Source organism: Panulirus ornatus, chromosome 12, assembly GCF_036320965.1.
Source record: "Panulirus ornatus isolate Po-2019 chromosome 12, ASM3632096v1, whole genome shotgun sequence".
Classification (NCBI taxonomy): Eukaryota; Metazoa; Arthropoda; class Malacostraca; order Decapoda; family Palinuridae; genus Panulirus; species Panulirus ornatus.
In genome coordinates this window covers 45,368,559-45,387,133 of record NC_092235.1, presented here as the reverse complement: position 1 = coordinate 45,387,133, position 18,575 = coordinate 45,368,559, and the positions used below count along the sequence as shown (strand labels likewise).

The following is an 18,575-nucleotide window of genomic DNA, read 5'->3' as shown; positions in this document are numbered from 1 at the left end:
ACTGTTTTGAATGCCTTTTCTATACGTCAGGTTATACCTAGATATACAGTACAATCACACATCAGCCCATATATGCAAACATATGCTTAACTTCACATACATAAGCACATATTCATACATAACATGCACCAATCTGTACATATTTTCCATATTTTTACTTTTACTACAACCTAGAATGCTCTATCAACTTATTGAATTATAACATGAAAAATTTCTAAAAAGGGTACTTCTTACTTTTTCAATTTCAGGTATTGTTCGGGAGCAATAAATGAGCTTGGCAAGGTTCTGTGGATTAGCCATAAGGTACGAGATCGTTAAAGAAAGTAGCGATATAGTCTTCCCAGTCCCTGATGGCATCTCCAATAAACAATGGCCCTGTGGAAGAGATGGGAACTCTTTAAAATCTAAATCTGTTGAGAAGAATGGAGTATAAAAATTAGCACAGAAATATTCTGGAAGATCAAATAAAAAGATATTCCTAAAATCTAGATAACTCAAAAACATCACACAGAATCTACTGTGCTTTGAAAACTACAGAGGCTGTGGTCTCAATGCCTTAATCTGCTTAAAGTGAATGCCAAAATGCATCCCATCCAAGAATAAGCAGGATAACGTATTTAGTAAGAATGTTTAACTGCTGGGTACTATGTTCCTACCTCAATAAATGACCCCCCCCCCTCATAAAAAAACTGACAGACCCTTTCTGGACTGACATTAGTTAAATCTTAAGGGGTTAGTGACACTAAAAAAATTTGAAAGAGAAAATGGGTGGCAAGGAATTCTCAGATGAAGTAAAGCTAATTAAATCAGAAAACATCCTGTTTCCAAGGTTGCAGGAAGGTTTCCTCTCAGTGTTACTCACTCTCATTTCAATGCATGTCTGTAAAAGGATAGCAGATCAAGGACATGGAAAGATTAATGTGCCGATGTAGAATGTTGTTCTGATACTGATGATCAACTATGTAATCAATCAACCATAACAAGCAGGTCTTGCACATTTTCAAAAAAGAAAGATCGACCTAGATACACACATATGAAAGTAAAAACAAGAGTAGGACACAGGGTTTTTGAGGAAAGAAAGACAAGACAAAAGGAGAAAGATGGGCAGGTGAGCTAGACCATAATCCTTGTTTGCTGAAACTGCAATGAAACAATCACATTTTAAGTTTACAGTGACATTAATACCATCAGCTGCCAGTTCCCTATGAAAAGGGTTTAAGAGGGTTTTTACAAACAATGAATATATCAGAGAGATTCCCTCCATCTGGACTGAGGAAGCTTATCCAGCTATTCATCTCATCCTTACAAACAGAAATGAGCACCCCTACATCATGGCCCCTGTTTCTGTAATCTCAGAACATATAATACATTTTCAAAGTTTTAAGATTAAAACCATTACAATTTAATAACTGTTTTCAGTGAAAATCTCCATCAAAAAGATAAAAAGTACAGTAATTTAATTGAATTTCTTAATTAAAAGATTAAAAATATCAAGTTATACAAACGTGTATGAATATGAAGTTGAACGTACTTCTTACATTAGTTAAAAATTTCACTCCATTTGAAAAGAAAGTATGTTAACTGTAGTATGACCAATTAACAATGTTCTTTCAAACTTTCAGGCTCTATGATGTTTTCCATTTAAGTGTTTAAAGATCAGTATGCCTAAAGCTTCAGCTCTTCAGCTTCCTTTTTAATCTGCAATTCCAAATCTTTCAATCATGCATTCTCCTCCTTTGGATTTATTCTCACTGCATTTGGTTTGATTTTAAAGAAAGTTATGTCATGCAACTCCCTGTCTTCTCATCTGCTTCTTCAGTAACTTGTCTGCATCATCACATATACACGCACAGTCTTGCTCTTCTTAATTGTTTCTATCTCATACTCATTTCATTTCCATTTCTGGTCATGTTGTTCTCTAATCTTATTCACTTTCCCTTCCAGATGGGCCCGATGTCTGGATCTTGCAATTACAAAATTCAACAGTTCATTTGTGATGGGCTCACTGGATACTACTCCACAGACAGTAACATAATCACTTGTCTATGTGTAATTACAGTGTCTTGCTGCAAGTTGTAAATTTCAACTTCTTTTACTTTTGAAAATCCACACTCAACTGTGGACTGACTATGGGATAAGACAAGAACCTTTCTATACATATCCTACAAATCAGGGTAGCCCTTCATCTTCTCAAGGAGAAGTATGTCTCTTCATGAGCCAAGGTTAGGAATGCTAAAAGCTTGGAAGCCTAAATCTCTTGTTCATGTATTCAACAAATCACCAAACTGCTAAATAATGATGTCACCTAAAGCAACACCTTTTAATTGGTTGTCATGTATTAGCTTCCCCATAAGCTTCTGCATGTTCTCATGGCATGTTCCCTGGATCCCCACTATTATCTTTTGTATGTAAACAGCACAAATGCCAGGCAATTACTTTGGGATCTAAACAGCACACCTGTCATACAACTGGACACTTCAGAGGAAATTAGTCCAATGTCTTTTAGCACACTGCTGAAATACTTTTTAAGTAATGTTTGTAAGTCCACCACTTTCAATTAGCTGATAGTGTCCTCTCTGAATATTCTTTCATTACAGAATCTACGTGACTGTGGGACACCCACATTTCATCATTTCCAAGACTGATGAATTTCCAAACATTTCTTTATGATGAAACATTTGTGTAAACTTATCAAATCTGTAAGATCTTAGCTAAGGATTGGCATTATATGCATGTCACTTGAATGCTTTGTCAGAAAAGATATCAAGGTTCTAGGCAAATCCATAAAGAAATCCATAAAGAACTTGGCCAGGATCAATGTTTACTTCTGGGTGGCAGCAAGTGTGTCGTATAATAACCTTTGGTGCTGATGGCCTGTACATACTTTCCAATATTGGGCAAATTCTAGATAACCGTTTCTATGAGTGGCAAGTTTTTAAACCATCGATGATCACAGAATGAAAGTGGGAAATCTTAAGACCTGATAAACATAGTGTCATGACCTTTTCTCATGGAGGGTAAAGAGCAGAAATCTGACCTTTTATCACCTGAAATAGCAATTTTCACATATTTGAGATCTTTACAAGACCCCAGAAATACATAACTCAATATTTTACAACATTTCAAGGATCCATGAGAACCCTATGCACAGAAACAGTAATTTCTTTCAGTGGCAATCAAGTTCAGCATGGAAAATCTCATACGAATCTTTCACAAGCAAGTTAAAGTTAACATGAAAGAGAACTATAATTCAGTCAATAAGCTAAACCAGTAACAAAAATGCCGACTAAAAGCTACCAGAAAATGAAGTATCACAATCTGAAAGACCTTTGCATCCTGGAGTATTTGAGAAAGTACTTAGAGTGTAAATATCAGTAGGTTCTGAAAGTAAAAAAAATAAAAAATACTATGGAAGAGCCCTTTAAGCATCTGAAAAAGCACTTGCTTTGCAAGGGTTAAACACTCTCAATCCCTGAAATGAGGTCTATATATGAACATTCATCCCCTCTGACCATCATAAAATACACAAGGTTGGCAGATGCTCAATAACTAAACAGGAACACATGAGGGCTTGGCACTCTCTCCCATCCTCATTATATTTAATTGGGCTGAATTTCATCAAAATCATGTACCTGTTAGATCCCCTTGAAAGTTGCAGCAATCCTATTGCTTTTCACTTCTCTAACAACCTTTGCATCATCTGAAAGCAAACATATTCAGCTAAGACATCACACCTTTATGCAACTCATTTACATAGAATAAAGCCCCCTGGCATTCTGCTGGTTACCTCAATGCATTTGGGGAAGACTCCTTAAAAATGCATTCTTTGTTCCACTCCACTGAGATAATATCAAATCCATTGAAGGAGTTTCCTCTTATTCCTAACTAGTGGTCCAGGTTCTTAAATGGCCTCCCAAGTGGTACAATATCATATGCTCTCTGGCAGTTCAGATACAAACAATCCATGCAGCCTTCCTTTTTGTCTATGATAGAGCTCACTCTCTTGCACAAATCACTGAGGTCTATACACATGACCTCCTTTCCCCAGAACTGCGCTGTTTCCTACTCAGGTAATCTCTCCTCTGTTGAAGTCACCCACTTACTTTCTAAATACATTTTCCAGAACCTTACAGATGACCATCACCAGCAAGACTAGGTTTGGAATTCAATGCCTGTTCCCAGTCTCCTTATACATGTGTGTGACATCTGCCCTTTCCCATTCCCCTGATATTCTACCTCTCCAGTGGCATCTTCAATGGCATTTCATGAGGTTTATCTAGCATATCAGCATAAATGTTCAGCACATATGTTGAATTTTCATCAGGATCATGAGCTATGTATGGGTTAAGACCTTTTAGTATTCTGTTAATGTATTTTCAAGATTAAGACCTTTTAGTATTCTGTTAATACATTTTCAAGATATCTCAATGTCTTCCAAAAACCTTCTCTCTATTCCAATTCAGAGGTCTTCCCCTGTGAAAACACTTTGAACTAGTTATTCAGTTCCTCACATTCTTTATCATTTTCATCTATAATACTTTGTTGCTGTCTCCCGCGTTACCAAGGCTGCGCAAGTAAACTGACGAAAGAATGGCCCAACCCACCAACATACATATGTATATACATACATGTCCACACATGCACATATACATACCTATACATTTCAACGTATACATACATATATATACACAGACATATACATACATGTACTTGTATATAATTCATACCTGCTGCCTTTATTCATTCCCGTTGCCACCATGCTACACAAGAAATGACAACCCCCTCCCCCACACACGTGCGAGGTAGTGGTAGGAAAAGACAAATAAAGGCCACATTCGTTCACACTCAGTCTTTAGCTGTCATGTATAATGCACCAAAACCACAGCTACCTTTCCATATCCAGGACCCACAAAAATTTCATGGTTTACCCCAGACGCTTCACACGCCCTGGTTCAATCCATTGACAGCATGTTGACTGCAGAATACTGCACTGTTCCAATTCACTCTATTCCTTGCATGCCTTTCACTCTCCTGCATGTTCAGGCCCCAATCGCTCAAAATCTTTTTCACTCCATCCTTTCACCTCCAATTTGGTCTCCCACTTCTCGTTCCCTCCACCTCTGACACATATATCCTCTTTGTCAATCTTTCCTCATTCATTCTCTCCAAGTGACCAAACCATTTCAATACACCCTCTTCTGCTCTCTCAACCACACTCTTTATATTACCACACATCTCTCTAACCCTTTCATAACTTACTCGATCAAACCACCTCACACAACATACTGTCCTCAAACATCTCATTTCCAACACATTCACCCTCCTCCACAGAACCCTATCTATACCCCACGCCTCGCAACCATATAACATTTTGGGAACCACTGTTTCTTCAAACATACTCATTTTTGCTCTCCAAGATAAGGTTCTCACCTTCCACACATTTTTCAACGCTTCCAGAGCCTTCGCCCCCTCCTCCACCCTGTGACTGACTTCTGCTTCCATGGTTCAATCCACTGCCAAATCCACTCCCAGATATCTAAAACACATTGCTTCCTCCAGTGTTTCTCCATTCAAACTTACCTCCCAATTGGTCCCTCAACCCTACTGTACCTAATATTCTTTATCTTATTCACATTTACTCTCAGCTTTCTTCTTTCACACACTTTACCAAACTGTCACCAGCTTCTGCAGTTTTTTACCCGAATCAGCCACCAACGCTGTATCATCAGCGAACAACAACTGACTCACTTCCCAAGCTCTCTCATCCACAACAGACTGCATACTTGCCCCTCTCTTCAAAACTCTCGCATTCATCTCCCTAACAACCCCATCCATAAACAAATTAAACATCCATGGAGACATCACGCATCCCTGCCCTACCATAAACTGACATTCACTGAGAACCAATCACTTTCCTCTCTTCCTACCTGTACATATGCCTTACATCCTCAATAACAACTTTTAACTACTTCTAGCAACTTGCCTCCCACACCATATATTCTCAATACCTTCCACAGAGCATCTATATCAACTCTATCATATGCTTTCTCCAGATCCATAAATGTTACATATAAATCCATTTGCTTTTCTAGGTATTTCTCACATACATTCTTCAAAGCAAACACCTGATCCACACATCCTCTACCACTTCTGAAACCACACCGCTCTTCCCCAATCTGATCCTCTATACATGCCTTCACCCTCTCAATCAATACCCTCCCGTATAATTTCCCAGGAATACTCAACAAGCTTATACCTCTATAATTTGAGCACTCACCTTTATCCCCTTTGCCTTTGTACAATGGCACTATGCATGCATTCTGCCAATCCTCAGGCACTTCACCATGAGCCATACATACAATGAATATCCTAACCAACCAGTCAACAATGCAGTCAACCCCTTTATTAATGAATTCCACTGCAATACCATCCAAACCTGCTGCCTTGCTGGCTTTCATCTTCCGCAAAGCTTTCACTACCTCTTCTCTGTTTACCAAATCATTTTCCCTAACCCTCTCACTTTGCACACCACCTCGACCAAAACACCCAATATCTGCCACTCTATTATCTAACACATTCAACAAACCTTCAAAATACTCACTCTATCTCCTTCTAACATCACCTCTTCTTGTTATTACCTCCCCAGTAGCCCCCTTCACCAATGTTCCCATTTGTTCTCTTGTCTTATGCACTTTATTTACCTCCTTCCAAAACATCTTTTTATCCTCCGTAAAATCTAATGATATTCTCTCACCCCAACTCTCATTTGCCCTCTTTTTCACCTCTTACACCTTTCTCTTGACCTCCTGCCTCTTTCTTTTATACATCTCCCACTCATTTGCATTATTTCCATGCAAAAATTGTCCAAATGCCTCTCTTTTCTCTTTCACTAATAATCTTACATCTTCATCCCACCACTCACTACCCGTTCTAACCTGCCCACCTCCCACGCTTCTCATGCCACAAGCATCTTTTGCGCAAGCCATCGCTGCTTCCCTAAATACATCCCGTTCCTCCCCACTCCCCTTACGTCCTTTGCTCTCACCTTTTTCCATTCTGCACTTAATCTCTCCTGGTATTTCCTCACACAAGTCTTCTTCCCAAGCTCACTTATTCTCACCACTCTCTTCACCCCAACTTTCTCTCTTCTTTTCTGAAAACCTCTACAAATCTTCACATTCGCCTCCACAAGATAATGATCAGACATCTCTCCAGTTGCACCTCTCAACACATTAATATCCAAAAGTCTCTCTTTCAAGCGCCTATCAATGAAGACATATTCCAATAACGCTCTCTGGCCATTTCTCCTGCTTACATATGTATACTTATGTACATCTCCCTTTTTAAACCAGGTATTCCCAATCACCAGTCCTTTTTCAGCACATAAATCTACAAGCTCTTCACCATTTCCATTTACAACACTGAGCACCCCAAGTACACCAATTATTCCCTCAACTGCCACATTCCTCACCTTTGCCTTCAAATCACCCATCACTATAACCGGATCCCATGCATGAAAACTGCTAACACACTCACTCAGCTGCTCCCAAAACATTTGCCTCTCATGATCTTTCTTCTCATGCCCAGGTCTATAGACACCAATAATCACCCATCTCTCTCCATCCACTTTCAGTTTTACCCATATCAATCTAGAGTTTACTTTCTTAAACTTTATCACATATTCCCACAACTCCTGTTTCAGGAGTAGTGCTACTCCTTCCTTTGCTCTTGTCATCTCACCATACCCTGACTTTACTCCCAAAACATTCCCAAACCACTCTTCCACTTTACCCTTGAGCTTTGTTTCACTTAGAGCCAAAACATCCAGGTTCCTTTCCTCAAACATACTACCTATCTCTCCCTTTTTCTCATCTTGGTTACATCCACACACATTTAGACACCCCAATCTGAGCCTTTGAGGAGGATGAGCACTTCCCGCGTGACTCCTTATGTTTCCCCTTTTAGATAGTTAAAATACAAGGAGGGGAGGGTTTCTAGCACCCCACTCCAGTTCCCTTTAGTCACCTTCTACGACATGCGGGGGATGCATGGGAAGTATCCTTTCTCCCCTATCCCATCTATAAATCAATTTGCCTGATAATCAGTGACTACTAAATGGACAGTTGACTCTGGATGAATTTATGGAAGAGTTTTGGATTTTCTCCTAACTTCCCCACAATTTCCTTTTCAATTTCTTTGTTCCTTTCTTACTGAGGTATACCCATTCTCTGCTCTATTATTACCTGCATATCCTGGCTTCATGGAGTGGTCTATATATTTGCCACTGCACAAAGCTTCTTTGCTTTTTGACGTTTTTTTTTATAAAACCATTCTCTCCTTTTTCTCACCACACCATTTGTATTCAAAACTATAGTCAATTTCATAGAACCTCTCATCAGAAAGTTCCAAATCATGGCTACTGAACTCCATTTCCCAATCTATATTACCAAAAACTTGTTGAGGTTTGTGTGATTTCCAAGATTATATATACTCGTCATATCTTGTCCTACCTCAGCTCTTTTAATGTCCTCATTTACCATACAGGCAAACTTGAGCATTACATCATTACTGTTTCCAACTGGTGCATGATCATATTCTTAATATTCATGGAAGAATTTGTGAAGATAACATCTTGCAATGATGGTGTATCAATCCCTCTCATTCTAACCTGCTGTCTGAGATGCTGGTATAGGAAATCTTCCTTGAGAATTCTAAGCCATTAAGTGGTTGAGAGTGAGTGGGTTAAAAATTTCTTTTCTGCGGAGGTCTCTGATTGGCTGAATGCTGGCCAAAATAAGCAAGCTGCTACTATCAGGTTGGAAGAATAGAAACAGGTGGAGAAAGCCAGTATTTCCCAACCAGAGAGGCAGATGGTAAAAATACTGTAAGTTTCATTTTTATGGAGAATGTCACAAAGAATCTCTAATGCTTGAAAAACAGACCACAAAGGAAAGAAAACATTCAAGAGTGGAATGTCTCATTACTAATTCATTTTGTTTCTTTCATCTTTTACATAATTTTCAGTGATGAATATATCTACTGTATCTTATAGGCTTACTTTTGTATATTTCAAGTTTCAGTTAATTCACAAGAAAACCTAATGCATTCCAAAAAACTCCAGATTTCTTACCTTAGCATCAAGCGACCTCTTAAGGTCCAACATATAAGAATATTGCTCTGGGTAGATGAAGTCATATGGAAAATATACTCGCATGCCATCCACATCAAGCCTGGGAAAATGAAAAGAGGTGTTGGGATTGAGATGCACTTGTAACTATACATTGTGTGTCATACTGATATATCATATGAGCACTGATGGGGAAGTTAAGAGACAAAAGGAGACATGTCAAATTGTGGGAGTGAAGGTAAGGAAAGCATAATGATCATAAAGTTCCATGTCCTATACATCAATAGTATACTATTACTATGAAGTGTGATTGCAAAGGGAAGTTAGGTTAGAATTTCATAAGTTTAGTTGCTCTACTTTAACATTAATCAAATGCACATATATTCCCTGATATTCACAACCCTCATGCAAATACCTTAATTACTACTGTGATACATTAGTATTACACTCATGGAGGATGATGGGAAGGAAGGGGAGGTGAGTTACCCAGCAAAAAACAAGAGAGGTACTAATAAAAGTAAAGGACACGCACAAAAAAGTGAGCAAACATAACTTATGTGACCAAGGTATGGTGCTAAAGTTAATGCACAAAGCCACTGACACAAAGAGCAGGTAAAGTGGGGAAGATGAGCCTCTGACATAAATGCTATAATGGCTTATTATTTCTTAATAAAGAAATACATATAAAAGAAAGGGATACTTAAAAACAAGTGAGCTAGGAAAATTTACATGGAAGTGAAATAGCAGTCAAGATGAGGCAAAATCCCCCCCAGCAGCGATGATGGGGGAAGGGGGTAGGTTGGTCCAGTGAGGCAATTAACTTATCCCTCAACCCCGATGAACCTAATAACCATGCTCTCATTCACATCTACTCTCAACCTTTTCTTTTCACAAACTTTTCCAAACTCATTCACCAACTTCTGCAGTTTCTCACTTGAATCAGCCACTAGAGCTGTATCATCAGCGAACAACTGACTCACTTCCTAAGCCCTCTTATCCTCAACAGACTGCATATTTGCCCTTCTCTCCAAAATTCTTGCACTTACTTCCCTAACCACCCCATCCATAAACAAAACAAACAACCATGGAGACATCAGACACCCCTGCCGCAAACTGACATTCACTGGGTACCAATCACTTGTTAAAAACCTTGTTAAAAACTTTTCACTGCTAGCAGCTTACCTCCCACACCATATACTCTTACGACCTTCCACAAATCATCTCTATCAACCCTATCATATGCATTTCTCAGATACATAAATGCTACATACAAATCCATCTGTTTTTCTATATATTTCTCACAGACATTCTTCAAAGCAAACACCTGATCCACACATCCTCTACCACTTCTGAAACCACACCGCTCTTTCCCAATCTGATGCTCTGTATATGTCTTCACACTCTCAATCAATACCCTCCCATATAATTTCCCAGGAATACTCAACAAACTTATGCCTCTGTAGTTTGAACACACATTTATCCCCTTTGCCTTTCTACAATGGCACTATACATTCATTCCGTCAATCCTCAGGCACTTCAACAACACAGTCACCCCCTTCTTAATAAATTCTACAGCAATACCATCCAAACCTACCATCTTGCTGGATTTCTTCTCCTGTAATGCTTTCACTACCCCTTCTCTCTAACCCAAACCATTCTCCCTGACCCTCTCATTTTGCACACTAACCCAACCAAAACACCCTATATCTGCCATTCTATATATCATCAAACACATTCAACAAACCTCCAAAAATACTCACCCCACCTCCTTCTCATTTCATCACTACCTGCTATAACTTCCCCACTTGCCCCTTCACCAATGATCCCATTTACTATCTTCTCTTACGCATGTTATTCACCTCCGTCCAAAACATCTTTTTCTTCTCCCTAAAGTTTAATGATACTCTCTCACTCCAACTCGCATTTGCCCTCTTTTTCAACCCTTGCATCGTTCTCTTGACCTCCTGCCACTTTCTTTTATACATCTCTGTCATTTGCACTCCTTTCTTGCAAGTATTGTCCAAATGCCTCTCTTTTCTCTTTCACTAATAACTTTATTTCTTCACCCCACCACTCACTACCCTTTCTTATCTGCCCAACTCCCACCTTTCTCATGCGACATGCATCCTTTGTGCAAACCATCACTGCTTCCCTAAATACATCTCATTCCTCAACAACTCCCCTCATGCCATTTGCTCTCAGCTTTTGCCATTCTACACTCAATCTCTCCTGGTACTTCCTCACACAAGTCTCTTCCAAGCTCACTTACTCTTACCACTCTCTTCTCCCCAATAATCTATCTTCTTTTTTGAAAACCTATTCAAATCTTCACCTTCACCTCCACAAGATATTGATCAGACATCCCTCTAGCAGCCCCTCTCAGCACATTAACATCCAAACCTACAATTATTCACACACAAAAACATACACACACACACACACACACACGCACACAAACACAAAGAGTATATATTTGTCGGAGGTGAAGGGAACAAGGAGAAGTGCGAGACCAATTTGGAGCTGGAATGATGGAGTGAAAAAGATTTTGAGCGATTGGGGCCTGAAGATACAGGAGGGTGAAAGGCGTGCAAGGAATAGAGTGAATTGGAACGATGTGGTATACCGGGGTCGAAGTGCTGTCAATGGGTTGAACCAGGGCATGTGAAGCATCTGGGGTAAACCATAGAAAGTTTGTGGGACCTGAATGTGGAAAGGAAGCTGCGATTTCGGTGCATAACACAAGATATCCTCTACCACTTCTGAAACCACACTGCTCTTCCCCAATCTGATGCTTTGTACATGCCTTTACCCTCTCAATCAATACCCTTCCATATAATTTCCCAGGAATACTCAATACTCTTATAACTCTGTAATTTGAATACACCTTTATCCCCTTTGCCTTTGTAAAACTGCACTATGCATTCATTCCGCCAATCCTCAGTCACTTCACCATGAACCATACATACACTGAATATCCTTACCAACCAGTCAATAACACAGTTACCCCCCCTTTTAATAAATTCCACTACAATACCATCAAAACCCGCTGCTTTGCTGGCTTTCATCTTCCGCAGTGCTTTCACTACCTCTTCTCTGTTCACCAAACCATTCTCCCTGACCCTCTCACTTCGCACACCACCTCGACCAAAACACTCTATATCGGCCACTCATTCATCAAATACTAAATATTTAACAAACCTTCAAAACATTCACTCCATCTCCTTCTAACTTCACCACTACTTGTTATTACCTCCCCATTAGCCCCCTTCATCGATGTTCCCATTTGTTCTCTTGTCTTACGCATTTTTAATTGCCTCCTTCCAAAACATCTTTTTATTTTCCCCAAAAAATAATGATACTCTCTCAACCCAACTCTCATTCGCTCTCTTTTTCACCTCTTGCACCTTTCTCTTGACCTCCTGCCTCTTTCTTTTATATGTCTCCCAGTCATTTGCACTACTTCCCTGCAAATATCGTCCAAACACCTCTCTCTTCTTTTCACTAACAATCTTATTTCTTCATCCCACCACTCACTACCCTTTCTAATCTGCCCACCTCCCACCTTTCTCATGCCACAAGCATCTTTTGCACAAGCCATCACAGCTACCTAAATACTTCCTGTTCCTCCCCCACTCCCCTTACATCATTTGCTCCCACCTTTTTCCATTCTGCACTCAATCTCTCCTGGTACTTCTTCACAAAAGACTCCTTTCCAAGCTCACTGACTCTCACCACTCTCTTCACCCCAATATTCTCTCTTCTTCTCTGAAAACCTCTACAAATCTTCATCTTTGCCTCCACTAGATAATGATCAGACATCCCTCCAGTTGCACCTCTCAGCACATTAACATCCAAAAGTCTCTTCTTTCATGTGCCTATTAATTAATACATAATCCAATAGCGCTCTCTGGCCATCTCTCCTACTTACATACATATACTTATGTATATCTCTCTTTTCAAACCAGATATTCCCAATCACCAGTCCTTTTGCAGCACACAAATCAACAAGCTCTTCACCATTTCCATTTACAACACTGAACACCCCACACATACCAATTATACCCTCAACTGCCACATTGCTCACCTTTGCATTCATATCACTTGCCTCTCATGAATCCTTCTTCTCATGACCAGGTGCATAGGAACCAAAAATCACCCATCTCTCTCCATCCACTTTCAGTTTTACCCATATACAATCTAGCATTTACATTCTTACACTCTATCATATACTCCCACAACTTCTGCTTCAGTGCTACTCCTTCCTCTGCTCTTGGCCTCTCACCAATCCCTGACTTTACTCACAAGACATTCCCAAACCACTCTTCCCCTTTACCCTTAAGCTTCGTTTCACTCAGAGCCAAGACATCCAGGTTCCTTTCCTTAAACATACTACCTATCTCTCCTTCTTTCTCATTTTTGTTACATACACACACATTTAGACACCCCAATCTGAGCCTTTGAGGAGGATGAGCACTCCCCACATGACTCCTACTTCTGTTTCCCCTTTTAGAAAGATGAAATATAAGGAGAGGAGGGTTTCCAGCCTCCCACTTCTGTCCCCTTTAGTCAAATTCTATGACACACGGGAAATGCGTGGGAAGTATTCTTTCTCCCCTATCCCCAGGGATAGGAGAAGCATAGGGTGAGTCACAGGGTAGGGGAGGGGGTGAAGGTTCTGGGAGCATTGGAGAATGTGTGGAAGGCAAAAACATTATCTCAGAGAGCAAATATGGGTATGTTTAAAGTAATAGTGGTTCCAACAATGTTATACAGTTGTGAAGCATGTGCTATAGATAGGGTTGTGCAGAGGAGGGTGGATGTGTTCGAAATGAGATGTTTGAGGACAATATGTGATGTGAGGTGGTTTGATTGAGTAAGTAATTAAAGGGTAAGAGAGATGTGTGGTAATAAAAAGTGAGTGGTTAAGAGCACAAGAGGGTGTACTGAAATGGTTTAGTCACATGGAGAGAATGAGTGAGGAAAGATTGACAAAGGGGATATATATGTCAGAGTTAGAAGGAACGAGAAGTGGGAGACCAAATTGGAGGTGGAAGGACGATGTGAAAAAGTTTTGGAGCGATCGGGGCCCGAATATACAGGGGGTGAAAAGCATACAAGGAATAGAGTGAATTGGAACAATGTGGTATACCAGGTCGAAGTACTGTCAATGGATTGAACCAGGGAATGTGAAGCATCTGGGGTAAACCATGGAAAGTTTCATGGGGCCTGGATGTGCAAAGGGAACTAGTGTTTCGATGCATTACATGTGACAGCTAGAGACTGAGTGTGGACGAATGTGGCCTTTGTTGTCTTTTCCTAGCACTACCTCACACGTGCAGGGGAGGGGGGGTGCCATTTCATGTGTGGCGGGGTGGTGATGAAAATGGATGAAGGCAGCAAGTATGAATAGGTACATGTGTATATATGTATATCTCTGTGTATGTTTATGTATATATATGTCTCTTTCTTTTATACATCTCCCACTCAGTGGCATTTTTTCCCTGCAAAAATCGTCCAAATGTCTCTCTCTTCTCTTTCACTAATAATCTTACTTCTTCATCCCACCACTAACTACCCTTTCTAATCAACCCACCTCCCACGCTTCTCCTGCCACAAGCATCTTTTGCGCAATCCATCACTGATTCCCTAAATACATCCCATTCCTCCCTCACTCCCCTTACTTCCATTGTTCTCACCTTTTTCCATTCTGTACTCAGCCTCTCCTGGTACTTCCTCACACAAGTCTCCTTCCCAAGCTCACTTACTCTCACCACCCTCTTCACCCCAACATTCACTCTTCTTTTCTGAAAACCCATACAAATCTTCACCTTAGCCTCCACAAGATAATGATCAGACATCCCTCCAGTTGCACCTCTCAGCACATTAACACATAATCCAATAACACTCTCTGGCCATCTCTCCTACTTACATACGTATACTTATGTATATCTCGCTTTTTAAACCAGGTATTCCCAATCACCAGTCCTTTTTCAGCACATAAATCTACAAGCTCTTCACCATTTCCATTTACAACACTGAACACCCCATGTATACCAATTATTCCTTCAACTGCCACATTACTCACCTTTGCATTCAAATCACCCATCACTATAACCCGGTCTCGTGCATCAACACCACTAACACACTCATTCAGCTGCTCCCAAAACACTTGCCTCTCATGATCTTTCTTCTCATGCCCAGGTGCATGTGCACCAATAATCACCCATCTCTCTCCATCAACTTTCAGTTTTACCCATATTAATCGAGAATTTACTTTCTTACATTCTATCACATACTCCCACAACTCCTGTTTCAGGAGTACTGCTACTCCTTCCCTTGCTCTTGTCCTCTCACTAACCCCTGACTTTACTTCCAAGACATTCCCAAACCACCCTTCCCCTTTACCCTTGATCTTCATTTCACTCAGAGCCAAAGCATCCAGGTTCCTTTATCTCGGAAAGCAAAAATGGGTATGTTTGAAGGAATAGTGGTTCCAACAACGTTGTATGGTTGCGAGGCGTGGGCTATGGATAGAGTTGTGTGCAGGAGGGTGGATGTGCTGGAAATGAGATGTTTGAGGACAATGTGTGGTGTGAGGTGGTTTGATCGAGTAAGTAATATAAGGGCACGAGAGATGTGTGGAAATAAAAAGAGCGTGGTTGAGAGAGCAGAAGAGGGTGTTTTGAAATGGTTTGGGCACATGGAGAGAATGAGTGAGGTAAGATTGACCAAGAGGATATATGTGTCGGAGGTGGAGGGAACGAGGAGAAGTGGGAGACCAAATTGGAGGTGGAAGGATGGAGTGAAAAAGATTTTGAGTGATCGGGGCCTGAACATGCAGGAGGGTGAAAGGCGGGCAAGAAATAGAGTGAATTGGATCGATGTGGTATACCGTGGTTGATGTGCTGTCAGTGGATTGAATCAGGGCATGTGAAGCGTCTGGGGTAAACCAAGGAAAGTTGTGTGGGGCCTGGATGTGGAAAGGGAGCTGTGGTTTCGGGCATTATTGCATGACAGCTAGAGACTGAGTGTGAACGAATGGGGCCTTTGTTGTCTTTTCCTAGTGCTACCTCGCACACATGAGGGGGGAGGGGGATGGTATTCCATGTGTGGCGAGGTGGCGATGGGAATGAATAAAGGCAGACAGTGTGAATTGTGTGCATGGGTATATATGTATGTGTTTGTGTGTGTATATATATGTGTACATTGAGATGTATAGGTATGTATATTTGCGTGTGTGGACGTGTATGTATATGCATGTGTATGGGGTGGGTTGGGCCATTTCTTTCGTCTGTTTCCTTGCGCTACCTCACAAACGTGGGAGACAGTGACAAAGCAAAATAAATAAATAAATAAATAGTATGTATATGTATATGATGAAAGGTATAGGTATGTATATGTGCGTGTGTAAGCGTTTATGTGTATACATATGTATGTGGGTGGGTTGGGCCATTCTTTCGTCTATTTCCTTGTGCTACTTTGCTAACGCATGAAACAGCGACAAAATACAAGTCTGCAGTCTGTTGTGGATGAGAGAGCTTGGGAACTGAGTCAGTTGTTGTTCGCTGATGATACAGCGCTGGTGGCTGATTCATGTGAGAAACTGCAGAAGCTGGTGACTGAGCTTGGTAAAGTGTGTGAAAGAAGAAAGTTAAGAGTAAATGTGAATAAGAGCAAGGTTACTAGATAGAGTAGGGTTGAGGGTCAAGTCAATTGGGAGGTAAGTTTGAATGGAGAAAAACTGGAGGAAGTGAAGTGTTTTAGATATCTGGGAGTGGATTTCCTAGCGGATGGAACCATGGAAGTGGAAGTGAATCATAGGGTGGGGGAGGGGGCAAAAGTTCTGGGAGCGTTGAAGAATGTGTGGAAGTTGAGAACATTATCTCAGAAAGCAAAAATGGGTATGCTTGAAGGTATAGTGGTTCCAACAATGTTATATGGTTGTGAGGCATGGGCTATGGATAGAGTTGTGTGGAGGAGGGTGGATGTGCTGGGAATGAGATGTTTGAGGACAATATGTGGTGTGAGGTGGTTTGATTGAGTAAGTAATAATAGGGTAAGAGAGATGTGTGGTAATAAAAAGAGTGTGGTTGAGAGAGCAGAAGAGGGTGTTTTGAAATGGTTTGGTCACATGGAGAGAATGAGTGAGGAAAGATTGACCAAGAGGGTATATGTGTCAGAGGTGGAGGGAATGAGGAGAAGTGGGAAACCAAATTGGAAGTGGAAAGATGGAGTGAAAAAGATTTTGAGTGATCGGGGCCTAAACATGCAGGAGGGTGAAAGGCGTGCAAGGAATAGAGTGAATTGGAACGATGTGTTATAATGGGGTCGACGTGCTGTCAATGGATTGAACAAGGGTGTGTGAAATGTCTGGGGGTAAACCATGGAAAGTTCTGTGGGGCCTGGAGGTGGAAAGGGAGCTGTGGTTTCAGTGCATTATACATGACAGCTAGAGACTGAGTGTGAATGAATGTGTCCTTTGTTGTCTTTTCCTAGTGCTACCTCACGTACATGCGGGGGGAGGGGGTTGCTATTTCAGGTGTGGCGGGGTGGCGATGGGAATAGATAAAACCAGACAGGATGAATTATGTACATGTATATATATATATGTATATGTCTGTGTGTGTATATATATATGTATACGATGAGATGTATAGGTATGTATATTTGCGTGTGTGGACGTGTATGTATATACATGTGTATGTGGGTGGGTTGGGCCATTCTTTCATCTTTTTTCTTGCACTACCTTGCTAATACAGGAGACAGCGATAAAGCAAAATATAATATAATAAGTCCTGTTAAGTATGTACTAGGAAAAGTGTATGGCAGATTATCAAATGATAGAAAGATGGAGGTAACTGAAGCAGAATAAGTAAAGAGCAAGGGGTTTTTAGAAAAAGTAGGGTATGTATGGATCAGATTTTTGTGGTAAAGATGACAGTGGAAAGTATTTAGCAAAAAGCAAGAGATTGTATGCAGCTTTTATGGGTCTGGAGAAAGTATATGACAAAGTTGAGTGGAATGCTTTATGGGATGTGTTAATGATATATGGTATAGGGGAAAATTGTTGGATGGTGTGAAAGCCTTCTACAGGGAAGTAAGTGCGTGTGCAAGAGTGGGCAGAGAGTTGAGTAAAAGTTTTGGGATACATGTATATGTAAGGCAGGGCTCTGTGATGTCATCATGGCCTTTTCAATATATATATGGTTGGAGTGATAAAAGAGATGAAAACAAAACTAGGGAAAAGGGGTGCAGGTGAGATATGGTGGCTAGTGGCAAGTTGTTTGTGGATGATACTGTGTTGTTTGCCTAGAGCAAAGAGGAGTTGCAGAAGTTTGTAAGTGTGTCTTATGATGTGTGTAAGCACAGGTGATTGAAGGTAAATGTAAGTAAAAGTAGAGTAATGGCGTCTGCAACGAAACAGAGTGAAAGTAACATTTTGTAAAAC

General features: G+C 40.6%; 1 protein-coding gene across 3 annotated transcripts in view; it reads right to left on the bottom strand.

The window, feature by feature from the left end:
* Xpd (general transcription and DNA repair factor IIH helicase subunit Xpd) overlaps window positions 1–18,575 on the bottom strand; it is a 213,631-nt gene that overhangs the window by 192,647 nt on the left and 2,409 nt on the right. For all 3 annotated transcript variants that reach the window (XM_071667819.1, XM_071667817.1, XM_071667818.1), the window contains exons 2-3: window positions 9,131–9,230; window positions 235–375 (exon numbers count right to left, since the gene is read on the bottom strand). In XM_071667819.1, the coding sequence (XP_071523920.1) occupies window positions 235–375; window positions 9,131–9,214 (225 nt within the window). In that variant the 5' untranslated portion in view covers window positions 9,215–9,230. The remainder of the gene's footprint in view (window positions 1–234; window positions 376–9,130; window positions 9,231–18,575) is intronic.